The sequence below is a fragment of the Vigna unguiculata genome, chromosome 11 (assembly GCF_004118075.2).
Source record: "Vigna unguiculata cultivar IT97K-499-35 chromosome 11, ASM411807v1, whole genome shotgun sequence".
NCBI classification, from domain to species: domain Eukaryota; kingdom Viridiplantae; phylum Streptophyta; class Magnoliopsida; order Fabales; family Fabaceae; genus Vigna; species Vigna unguiculata.
Genome location: NC_040289.1, coordinates 31,835,849 through 31,849,163, shown reverse-complemented (window position 1 = coordinate 31,849,163; position 13,315 = coordinate 31,835,849). Strand labels below are relative to the sequence as shown.

The 13,315-nt window shown below is 29.5% G+C and overlaps 1 protein-coding gene across 1 annotated transcript; it reads right to left on the bottom strand.

Annotated features, from left to right (window-relative positions):
* Nucleotides 1-11,286: 11,286 nt before the first annotated feature.
* On the bottom strand, nucleotides 11,287-13,288 carry LOC114170022 (xyloglucan endotransglucosylase/hydrolase protein 9-like). Its single transcript, XM_028055487.1, has 4 exons — nucleotides 13,012-13,288; nucleotides 12,751-12,851; nucleotides 12,022-12,215; nucleotides 11,287-11,895 (listed from the first exon to the last, which is right to left on the bottom strand). The coding sequence occupies exons 1-4, from the start codon at nucleotides 13,163-13,165 to the stop codon at nucleotides 11,472-11,474; spliced, it is 873 nt and encodes a 290-aa protein (XP_027911288.1). The 5' UTR covers nucleotides 13,166-13,288; the 3' UTR covers nucleotides 11,287-11,471.
* Between the last annotated feature and the right edge of the window lie 27 nt (nucleotides 13,289-13,315).

The window sequence follows — 13,315 nt, the reverse complement described above, 5'->3', positions numbered from 1 at the left end:
CATAATTTAATAATTAGTACTCTAAGGTATTTTTTATCTTATCATACCTTAATTATACATTTGATTTCCTTTGTGCGATTTCTTTCAATAGTCTCTCAAATTATTTTTAAAATACACATTTGTTAGTTTTTTAATATTTTTATTTATTGTTTATTCTCATCATGTAGAATAATATTTCGATATATTCTATCTAATTATTTGTTATTTTATAACTCATTATTAATCATACTGTAATTTTTTCACTTTAATTGTATAAATAACTTTTATTTACTACAATATAAAAATTTAATGTAATTGATATGAATATTTTTTTGTCACTATCCAATATATATTGAAGTTCAAAAGATACAAAATCTATGTCAAAATTTTATTATTATGTTTATTATTTGTTCTTTGTGTCATCTTGATTAAGTGATGTATTATAACTTTTATTAGTGTATAAAAAGAGATTCATTAGAATTTAAAAAATTGAAGTAAAAAAACATTTAAAATATATTTTGAGTTGAATATTTGTTTTCCTTTTATATTTTTTTGAAATATTTTTTTAGTTTTATCAACTAAGTTTCATCAATGTTATAGTTTGCAAATTTAATAAATGTTTTGGTTCTCATGAAATTTTATTTGGTATTCTAATCTAAAATGTAGACAATTATAATTTATTTCAAAGTATTTGATATGGAAGAAACAATCATCCTTCTAATATTTAATATTTGATAATATTATGTTTTCTTTACCGTAATTTTTTTCTTTTATAAAAATTAATATTGAAGTAGTTAGAACACAGGTACGGGTATGGGTACGAGATTATACCCGTTACCCGATGGGGATGGGGATGGGACAAAAGTTTAATACCCGTTGGGTTTGGGTAGGGGGATGAGGATAAATTTTTTCTGCAGGAATGGGTATGGGATAGCAAAACCCGTCCCCGTCCCGTTCCGTTGCCATCCTTATTAGAGATGGCAAATAAACCCGTGCCCGTGGGTATCACCCGAACCCGTCCCCGTTTTGACGGGGAATCCCCGCTTTGACTGGGTATGGGTATGGGTATGGGTAATACCCGAAATTTTCAACTGGGGATGGGGATGGGGATGGGGATATATATATACCCGCCCAAATACCCGTCCCCGCTTAAATTACTAAACTATTTATAATTTATTAAATAATCTAAAAAATATATATATAAATAAATAATATATTTACACATAAAATATAATATAATATAATATAATATAATATAATATAATATATATACATATAAATAAAATATACTTTTATATATATATATATATATATATATATATATATATATTTACACATATATATATGTAATATAATATAATATAATATACATATAATATATATACATAATAATATAATATAATATATATAATATATACGTATAAAACAAATTAATCATTTAACTAGTGAGATCTTTTATAAACAAATTTATAACATTACAAATTTATAAAAATTTAAAAGAAATATATATATATATATATATATATATATATATATATAAAAGCATAAAATATCTATGCATATACATATAATATATATACATAATAATATAATATATATTATTATATTTATATTATTATATAATATTATATTATATATATTTTAAGTATATATTATATTATATTATATAATAATATAAATATAATAATATATATTATATTATTATGTATATATATTATATGTATATGCATAGATATTTTATGCTTATATATATATATATATATATATATATAAACATAAGATATCCACACATATAATATATATATACATAGTAATATAATATATAATATAATATAATATAATATAATATATATATATATATATATAACATATTTCTCATTCTCTTTGTTTTTTGTTATACACTTTGTTTACTCTTTCAATTGTCTGGTTTGTTTTTCAAGATTTAATTTTGAAGGTAATTTTTCTTCTTCTTATTACATAATTTTTACTCTCTGTACATGGTTATGTTCAAATAGGTGTTCCTCAATTTCATTCTATGAAATAATTTTTAGGTTACACATTTGATTATCTTTATTTATTTATTTATTTTCATGAAAATGTTTGACTCTTATTTTGTAGCTCTTCTTTTTGTTACTTTGGTTATACACTTTTTACTCTCTTTTAATTGTTTGGCTTGTTCTTTAAGGTTTAAGCAGATCTTTAAGGTACTTTTCCTTTTATCATAATCTTAATTATACATTTTTTTTCCGTTATGTTATGTTCAAATGGATATTCTCAAATTTGGGTCACACATTTAATTATCTTTACTCCTTTATGATAATTTTATTTATTATTTATTTTTTGTTTCATGATAATGTTTAATTCTCAATTTTAAGTGCTCAATTGCATAAATCCTTAATTTAATTCAAGATCAAAAGATGAAGAATCTATGTTTAAATTTGAATTATTATTAATTTAATTTTGTTATTTGTGCTATTTCGTTTAAGTGGTATAATATAAATTTTTCATAGTATAAAAAATATTTGAAATATTTTTAAACTTGATTATTGGTTTTCCTTTTATATTTTGTTAAAAAAGAAATTAACCTTTTTACTTTGTTTGATTTTTTTTTGTTACGTATGTTAGTTTCTAGAGAAAATGAGCACAGGAGATCAAGATTTGCAAGTACCAAGTCCACCACAGTGTTCACAACAACCAACTCCCTTTCAAAGTTCCAATAATGACAGTCTATCTCCATTGAATCCATCTACGCAAACACCTTCAGAAGTTCATGATGAAATACATTCAACAACACAAGTAGAGCCTGAGAAAGGGAAATTGAAAAGTGTTGTGTGGGAACACTTTGAAAAGATAAAAGTTGATGGAAAATACAAAGCTAAATGTAACTATTGCAAGAAACTGCTTGGTGGAGAAACAAAGAATGGAACAAAGCACTTGCACCATCATACAAACATATGTATTCAAAAGAAGGCTTTAGCAAAAGGAAAAGGGGGACAAAAAACACTTTTTTCTAAGATTTCAAGTGGCAAAAAGGAATTGGCTTGTGGAGCTTATAATGAAGAAAATGCCAAGAGGGAACTTGCAACAATGATTATATTGCATGAATATCCATTGTCAATAGTGGACCATATTGGTTTTATTAGATTCGTGACAACAATTCAACCATTATTTCAACTTCCTTCACGAAATACGATAAAGAAAGAGATACTCGGCATCTATGAACATGAAAAACAAGTTGTTATGAAGTTGATAGATACAAATAAAGGAAGAATAGCAATTACATCGGATATGTGGACTGCAAGCAATCAAAAGAAAGGGTATATGTCTATCACAGCTCACTATATTGATGACAATTGGACATTGCAAAATATAATTTTGAGGTACACCTTTTTTAATTTATAAATTTTCCAGTAATTTTTTTTATGCACCTCTAGAAAGATTATATGTCTTACAAAATATTGCTTAATTTATAGGTTCATTTATGTTCCCGCACCTCACACAGCTGATCGACTTTGCAATGTATTAGTTGATTGTTTGTTCGATTGAAATATTGATACAAAATTGTCTACTATCACTTTAGACAACTGCAGCACAAATGATAGCATGATTGAAAAAATTAAGGATAAGTTGAAGTTGGACACACTCATTAAGAAAGGGTCTTTGCTTCATATGCGTTGTTCAGCACATATCCTTAATTTGATTGTGAAAGAAGGGTTAGCCGTCCTAAAAGAAGGGGTGGAAAAAATTCGAGAAAGTGTAGCATATTGGACAGCAACTCCTAAAAGAATGGAAAAATTTGAGGAAACAGCTAGACAATTGCGAATTTCTTTCACTAAAAAGTTAAGTTTGGATTGCCCAACTAGATGGAATTCTACTTACAAGATGCTTGATATTGCCATATGTTATAAGGATGTGTTTTTTAGGTTAAAGCAACGTGAAGCTCAATACACTTCTTTGCCAACTGATATGCAGTGGGAATTTGCAAAGGATGTTTGTCGAAGGCTAAAATTATTTAATGACATCACAGTAATCATTTCTGGCTCCAAATACCCAACTGCCAACATCTTTTTCCCAAAGATTTGTGAGATCAAGATTGCAATAAATGATTGGGTTAAATCTCCTGAGATAACCATTCAAAATATGGCAATACAAATGTTAAAGAAATTTGAAAGTTACTGGAGTGTTATTCATGATATATTGGCAATTGCTTCAGTTTTAGATCCAAGGTACAAGATGGACATGTTAGAATATTATTTTTATAAATTGTATGGTAATGATTTTGATCTGAAACTTAGTAGGATTCGTCAAATGTGCTATGATTTGGTTTTGGAATATCAATCAAAAAAGAATGAAACTTCTTCTTATAGAGCTACATCATTGGAGTTGGGAAAGGATGTTGATAATGATGCGAATGAATTTTTAGAGTTTATGGCAAAAAAGAAAAAATCTAGAACTACAGTTATGAAAACAGAGTTGGATTATTACTTGGAAGAAGATAATTTGCCGGTTACATAAGAATTTGATATCCTATCATGGTGGAAAACAAATGGGTTAAAGTTTCCAACCCTTCAAGCAATTGCAAGGGATGTTTTAGCTATTCCAATAACAACTGTAGCTTCTGAATCTGCTTTTAGTACTGGTGGTCAGATATTAACTTCTCACCGTAGTCGACTTCATCATATTACTATAGAGGCTTTGATGTGTACAAGAAGTTGGATATGGAACTCAAACCATCTAGGTAAGTTACTCAAATTTATTAATATTTTTTGTTAGTATTTTTTGTGAATTCTCATCTAATATTCTACATTTGGTGTTTGTAGGTGTTAAAAAATTAAAAGGAAAAGATGTTCTCATGAGTGAAAATGAATCTGATGAAGAAGGTACATTATATTCTAGTAATTAAAATTTTCAATTTCAATTATTATATCATATCTAATTTTTCATTTTTTTCTATGTGTAGGTGGATCGAATGCAAATGAAACCACTGATCATTTGTAAAATTAATAAATATTTTGGTTATTATAAAATTTTAGTAATGTGTAATTTTTTAGCTTTTATATAATTATTTGAATTTTATTTAGTTGTTATTTGATACTTTAATTTGAGATTTATACTATTATAATATTTTTCTTAATATTTGACATCATGAAAATCAAAAAGAGTATGTTATTTTAATATTGAATATTTTGATAGTATCATGATTCCGTTGGTGTGATTTTTAAATTTTTTTTATAAAAAATATTTAATTGATATATGGAACAATAAAAAAATGGGTATGGGTATGGGTATAAGAAAATACCCGTTACCCGGTGGGGATGGGGATGGGTCAAAAGTTGTATACCCGTTGGGTTTGGGGATGAGAATGGGGATGAATTTTTATTATGGGGATGGGGATGGGATCATGATACCCGTACCCGCCCCGTTGCCATCCCTAATCCTTATGCTTACCCCATTAACATTTATTTTCTTACTCCTAATATATCCATCAATGTATTTTTAAGCATATTTGTTTTGATATAATAATTTTTTGCTTTTTAGCAACAAATGTTGCTTAGTTTCTTAATTCTTGTTCAATTTGCATTTTGATGGAGCTTGTCATTTTCAAAGTAAACTAGCAAGTTACAACTTATATTGAAATGTACCTAGTTTGACACCAAATTTGTACATACATTTTTTAAACAAAAAAAAAAAGCTATTAATTTTTCCTATGTTCTATAAAAATATTATTAATTAATTAATTAATATTTAATGTTAAACTATTTTTTTCTTAAAAATAAACTCTTCGTGTTAGCTAGCAATGAAACAATCCTATTGTTGAAATAAATTCTTAGTGTTTAATAAATTTTGAGAGAGACACAAATGACCCATAAACACAATCACATATTGCAAATCACGAGCTAACAACATAAAGTAAGAAATCATTTTGTACCCAAAATCAATATCAACTTTAATTCGCTATAATCAACAATAAATTGTCTAGTTTATTGGCTTAGAAGGTTGTCTCTAATTTGGAATAACCATTATAATGTAAGCATTACATTTTATAATCCAAGCAAGTAGATTGGAGGATTAATACTTAGATGAGAGCATCGATGGTGTGCACAACATCTCAGTATGGAATGTGAGCATAAACTCTACAAAACCCGACCATAGCCACTACAAATGAACCATGAGCACCAACATAAACCACAAATCATTAATGGAATTTTCTTATCATATGAATTTCAATAAAACAAATATTTTATTAAATAACATTATAAAACATTGAGATAAATTAAAGCTATCCAAGTATTGACCATTACAAATATTAATTACCTATAACAGTAATTGAATAAATAAATTACATTCTTAAATATTTTAAAATAACTTAAGAAAAAACTTAAAATGATTTATCTTAATTAATTCAAAAAATTACTTCATAAAGTTCACTTCTAGTTTTAAATATACATTGGGCTGATATCAGCAACGACACGAATGACCATTGACCCAGAAATTTCTAACACCATAGCCCAATCAATCCCATCACATTCAGAAGTGGCTATTTACACTCCCTATTTATTAATACACGTTTTACATTTTTTCTATTATATTAAATTGTAATTTTAACGTCTCTTTATTTTTGACTCCATAATTTTGATATTTATTTCTATGATTTTTTTAGTTATTAGATTTTAAAGGATCTCGAGTTTTGACTCACGCTATACTTTTACACATACGTTGTATTTATTTAATTTTATTATAATCAAATTCTGAATAATAACGAAATATTAGTTATCCAAAAAGTCAATAAATATTCCATATCAATAATATGTTTATATAAAGAAAAAAAAAACCCTAAAACTAACGTATTCGTGGAAGATACCATCAAAGCAATTCACATAAGGGAGATATTGTATATTTTTCTCTGAAAAAGCAGATTTTTGTATACTAAAGGCCCCTTTGTTGTGATTCCAAAATTCCAATGCGAAGCATTTTCTTAGTCGTTAAGCTTACAACTTCAAAAATAAAAAAGTTTACGATGAACTCAAAATCGTGTGAGTAAAAAACTTGTTTGATTTACATAATAATTTTGCATATCTTTTGAAGTGTAGGTCCAAAGCATTGTTTTCATAGCTCGCAGAGTATAATTTGAATTGACTTTAGGTGAATAATAAATACATTTTAATTTTTCACTTTACACTAATGAAACCCAACTTTACATGGGCCATGTTATCATTACCTCTAGTTTAAACATCAATTTGCTAAAGATGATGTACTTTATCTTCATTGTGTATGACTCGTCCACGTTTGCTCTCGTGAACACAACCATATAATTAATTAACTACATTAAAACTTTGAAGTCATCCCAATTTTTTTTTTTTTTAAATTGATTATCCATCATGCTGGGTCCAACGACCATTTCAATCCATGGCTTTTTTTCCACCACCCTTTGAATTGAAACTCTTTTATCGTTTTTATTTTAACCCTCACAAACATAAAGCCAACCTTATCCCAATGGTCGTTTTGGACATCCATAATATATGTTTTTGTTGTTTTTGGACTTAATTTCCCAATGTCGAGACATCGAATGTGTCGGTTCATATCACGAGGTGTTCATATCAATGCATGGTTCGTGTTCTCTTCAGTTTTTCACGGTTTGTTCTTTCCCAAATTCATGGTTTGCTTTGAAGATGCGTCATCTTTTGTTCTCAAGCAAGACAGAGAGGTTGATAATGAGGAAGAGAACAGACTACTCACAATAAATTTAAAAGGTCAAAATAATATATTTAAATAAAATATAACTTTAATGTTTAATCTTTATGTAACTAAAATATATTTTCTACTTATTACAAAATAACATAAGTGAGTTTATCTTATTATTACATCACCTTTAATCACCAACAATACTAATTCTTAATTTTATTCTTAAATAACAAACTTTTAACCATATAATTGGTAACTGACACCGCTTCTTATCATTTAGAAGTTTGGCCGGAGGGAGTTTTTTCATGCTTTAATTTGAACACAAAGCTTTTGTTAAATAGTTTTACAGACAAAGTCAATTTATATATAGGTAAACATTATCTTATAAACTAATTTTATAATATTGAATTAGACTTAAATTTATTCATTAACATGATATCAAAGTTATATAAGTTAAAATATATTTTTATGAAATTTGTTATTTGTTGAATCTGTTAATCATTCATTATTGTGTAATTATGCTCTCAAAATATACACATCTTGGTGTGAAGAGATGTATTGAAAGTTTTACATAAACTAAAAGAAAACTAACTTAGAATATATATATATATATATATATATATATATATATTAATCCTATTTTAAATTGTTTTGTAGGGTTAAGTTGTTTAAAGTTCACCCACTTTTAAAATAAACTAAAAAAAGTTTCTTTGGTGATCCAATTCTATAAATCCTCTTTGACGGTGTTTCCATTTTGTTCGCAATAAATTAGTAAGAAAAAGAAATGTTGAGGATGTTTTTATCAATTTTACTATTTTTACAGGACCCAAAACATAAATATACAATTGTAAATAAATAGAACTTAACAAATCAACTTTATTTTCTAATATATAATTAAGATAGAACAACCTAATATAAGAATACAAATAAGAAATATCACGTAATAGATTTTACAATAAAGACATAATAACATATTTTATTTTAACATCAAAGAGTCATTTGTAGTTTAAACTTCATTCATTACTGTGCTCAATATTTATTACAATCAGCAATTTAATAAGACTCAAAGAAATTGGAGATTATTATACGTCTTAAAAAATCTAGAAGCAAAGATTTTATTTCCAATAAGAAAAAAAGTATAATTAACTTAGACAAAATTGTGAGTTGTGGGCTCCTCCTTCTTTGAAAAGACGTCCTAAAATATATTGATACTTTGTGCTGAAGATTCTCATGCGGACACATCTTTGGTGTTACTTTCCTTAAAGTATTTTTCTATTTTATAAGAAATTAGTGAACAGGCATCTGATATACATATATCTAAAGAAAAAATACCGAAAATATAAATATAATAAATAATAGAATGTAATAGTAATAAATATTAATCAAATGCAATACGTCATTACTCCTTTATAACCTACACACCGAGATTAAGGCAGACTTTTAATAAGCCTACATAGACTAGGATTAACTCTACTGGAGATTTTGAAAGTTTAGAGAAAGATTATAGAATTTCAATAATGCAACTTACATATTTTGAAATATCTTAAAACTATTTCCTTATCATATAATTAACTATTAGAGTTATCAAAATATATTAGAACTCCAATTGAATCCGATCTACCACACGAGTTCGAATCGGATTAGATTAAAATTTTTTTATAAATTTTAATTTGAATTAATTTTTGATTTAATTCGATTCGGATCAAGTTAGGTTAAAATTTTCTTACAAATTAGCTTTTGACTCAATTTATCTGGATCAAACTCACTCAAATTGAACGGACAATACTTTAAATATAAGAATCCATATTAATAATGTTATTTTAACATATTTGACTAAATGAAAATAAATATATATCATAAAAATAATTAATAATTTCTTTGAACACTCTTCATCATAACCAGAAATTACTTTTCTTTTTTGTTCAGGTGTTCATTGTGCAAAACAATTGACTGGCAACGCAATGAGTTCTTAAATTTTTACCCGAAAACTTGTCATATCATTTAACCAAATAGGACCCTCAATTGAATAATTTGAGTTGAAAAAAATGACCCCTTAACTTTTATGTCACACTTCATTGAAGATGGCCCATAAGTATCCCTTTCAATGGGAGGAGGCCATCATCACCATTGGAGCCTCTATCCTCTTAAAGACAAACTTTAATTATCCACGCAAGCCAAGGGCCCAACCTTATTAACAAGGCGTTAATACAATTAATTCTAATAATTGTTGGGTCAACAACCCTAATTGCAACATAGGTTTCACATGTCTCTTGTCAAGTTCTGCTACGCTATATAGGTCATTTTTAAGACACCCCTACCAACTAAAGACTAATATTTGTCCCTAATCAAACAAAGCTATGGTCATTATACTTGTAATGTGGTGTTGGTCAACAATAAAACAAAATAGCATTTTGTGCCAAATTTATAAAGTTCCACAACAGAAATTGCCTTGCACTACTACATAATTATTGCTCCTTTTTTCCTCAAAACCAATACACAATCAATCATACCCCATCTTATCATTACATATTCCTCACAAAAGATGGTGTTGAAAATCATTGCCATATTCGTGAAACCCTTTTCTAAATTGCACTGTTTAATATTCCAATCCCCTTGCTTTTTCTATTTGTTTATACATCTAATCTTGCCACTCTTTGGTCGATCATTGAATCTGATTCTTTCAAGCATTGTCTAACCATCCAAACGATGCAACAACCAATTTAGGAATCTCATCTTACGCATATGTGCACAAACACTCACTCCTTTCTTTTGCAAATTATACCTCTTCTCTTGTTTATGAAAAATGATAGTGTTTCAACCCCAAGTCTCACAAAGTAGTGTTACTCCATCACGATTTTATCCTTAAAAACCGTCTTAAAAAATATTTTAAAAAAAAGTATTTTAACTATTAGATGTATGAAACACCTAATACTAGCAGAGTTGATAACTTTATTCTCATAAAAAAATGATAATTTCATTCTTTACTTCTTTTCTTAAGATTATTTAGTATGAATTATTGATTAATGTAACACTATTTTTTTCTTTTAAAAAAATCAATAATCCTCATTAAATTAAATAAAAAAATAAATAATGAGAATAAAAAAATGAAAATCAATAGCATAATTTTTTCATTAAAAAAATGGTTGCAAATAGAGGCATTATTACCTCCCCATGAAGCAAAGTTCCGAAACCTCAAAACAAAAGTTCATCTTCATGTGTCTAAAAGTCACCATTCCCTACTTCTCCTTCATCAAACACTAATTTTCCATCTTGGTCCCTCTTAAATCAATCAACCCGTGAGCCTGTGGTCCCATAGCCAAGTCCATTCATTGAAGTAAGCAATCCACTTCAACCATCAAAAGATCAAATGTAGAAGGAATTTCCCAAAATGCATCCAATCAACATCCCCTGTCTCACCACATGTAAAAATCATTATTCAAATCCACATCACCCACTTTTGGGACTACCCTAAACATTTTATTTTATCCATCCACAGATTTTAGGGACCTGCCCCCCACTTGTTGATAGAACTCACATCAAATACTACACTAATCGATTGTTGCAAATTATTTTAGTGGACTGTCCGAAGATTTATCCATTAGAACACTGAAATAAGATCAAATGTACAAGAAAGAAAAGAAACTCATAATTCACATTATGCTGTGGCAATATATTACAACCAGAAACATGAAGGGCATGTTCCACAACTTTTTACTCCACCCCATTTTGTCTTCTTCTATCCCCCACAATCCTATTTTCATCATCACTCCACTTAATTAATGATACCAAGATAAAACATATCTATCTATCTAGTTGTGACGGTGATGAACACACTCTGCTGGCGTAACTGGGAACCTAGCAGTGTCAGAGCAATAGTCATAGAAGATGTGTCTGGCCCTAACCCACTTCAGCTGATGGCTCTGGTGCACGTTGAGTTCAGCCAGATTTGGCTCGTCCCACCAATACTTCTTACCCTCACTGCTGCTGCACCGTTTGGAGTTATCCATTGCAGCCACTGACACAGGGCACTCACAAGCATTGATCTCAAAGTTCTTGAAGGTCGCAAAGAACGGCGCGTGGCTCCAATCCGTCTTCACACGACCACCCTGGGTCGCCCAATCGTCGGCATTCCATATAGAACTGTACACACCCATGGCTTGGTCTTTCGGATAAGGAATACCCTTGTGCTCCATGTTCGTGTGCACTCTTATCGGCGTTTCATCCACCAAAAACCTGATCATGTCAAAAAACATGTTTTAACTTTTAACCTTTAACCTTTAACCTTTAACCAAACAATGTAACACTTTCAGGTTTCAAATTTAATGCAATTTACAACAATTAAGGGGAATGGGTGCTTACACAACTTGTCGTTGGTTCCAGAAGATGGAGTACGAGTGGAAATCCTTGGTAGGGTCGAACCAAAGGTTGAGCCTTTGTTCTCTGTTGCCCACTCCGTTCACATACACGTTTGTTTGGACTGAGTATGGTTCCCCTGTGGTGTTTCCTAGAAACTCAAAATCAAACTCGTTGTGGTTTGGCCCCTCCGACGACATCTACGTCAAATCAATAATCGCTGTGTCAGACTCATTTAGATTCCTCAATAATTGAAACGGAAAAAAGTGAAAGGTCAATTCAACCGCAGAATAATATATGGATCACGAGAACTGTTGGGTTGATCGTGGCGAAAGTAAAGTTCCCCACCAGAATTTAACAGAGCATTGGTTCGTAGATCGCGAAGACGGGGACAAAAGTAATGAATGCGAATATTAATTGGATGGAAAGTAAATCACGAGGGTAAACGGTAGTAGGTAGCTCCTACTAATGGGTGTGTTAATAGTCTTTCCATGGATTCCAAGAACAAATTTTTTTTGCAGAAAAACATTGTTTACATTGATTTTAATTCAATGCATTAAATGAGGTCCCCGAGGTAGACCATCTCCATACTAATGATGAAGAGTTAACGCCACATAGTCAAGTCAAGCCAAACTAGTAACACTATCCATGATGATTATTAATTGATTTTTGTTAATTAATACTTAACAATCATTAAAAAAAAACTGAGAAATAAGAATAATTTCGTTCACTCACATAGAAAGCAGTGACAGTCCCAGCTGAGTCACCTTCCACGAGCTTAAGCTGGATGGTCACTTTCCCAAACATATACTTGCTTTTGGATCCAAAACCAGCCCCTGAAAACGTCCCACTCAACATTAGTGTCACAAACCAAACCATTTTCCTCCCATAATGTGATAGGGGGATGAACTAGTCAAAGATCATGACTAAGAGGCTAACAAAGACAAAGTCTCAGGATGTTTAAAGAAACAGAAAAAAAATAACGGTGGTTTTTACCGGAATAATTGTCAAGTTTGAGTTTGAGGAGATCTCCTTCATGGACGAAGTGATCAAAAGCCCAACTAGGTTGGAAAAGTTGGTCGAAGTTGGAGGTGGAAGCCACCCCCACAAGCAACATAAGACCCACAAACAATCCTAAGGAGTGAGACATCCTTAAAGCGGAACAGAAGAGTATGGGGAGAGCAGAGTGAAGGTTCTGAAAGCAGTGAGTGGAGAAGAGAGTGGGAAGTGAGAAGGGTTTTATAGCGAAAATGTGTTTGAAAGTGGCTTGCGAGATAAGCTGGTGTTGCATTCCCAACGT

Excerpts from the sequence above, each read along its gene's own strand:
- LOC114170022 (XM_028055487.1), bottom strand. The coding sequence starts at position 13,165 with ATGTCTCACTCCTTAGGATTGTTTGTGGGTCTTATGTTGCTTGTGGGG. Across the intron at positions 12,852-13,011 it reads CAAACTTGACAATTATTCCG|GGGCTGGTTTTGGATCCAAA; the intron begins GTAAAAACCACC and ends GGACGTTTTCAG. Across the intron at positions 12,216-12,750 it reads GGACTGTCACTGCTTTCTAT|ATGTCGTCGGAGGGGCCAAA; the intron begins GTGAGTGAACGA and ends GATTTGACGTAG.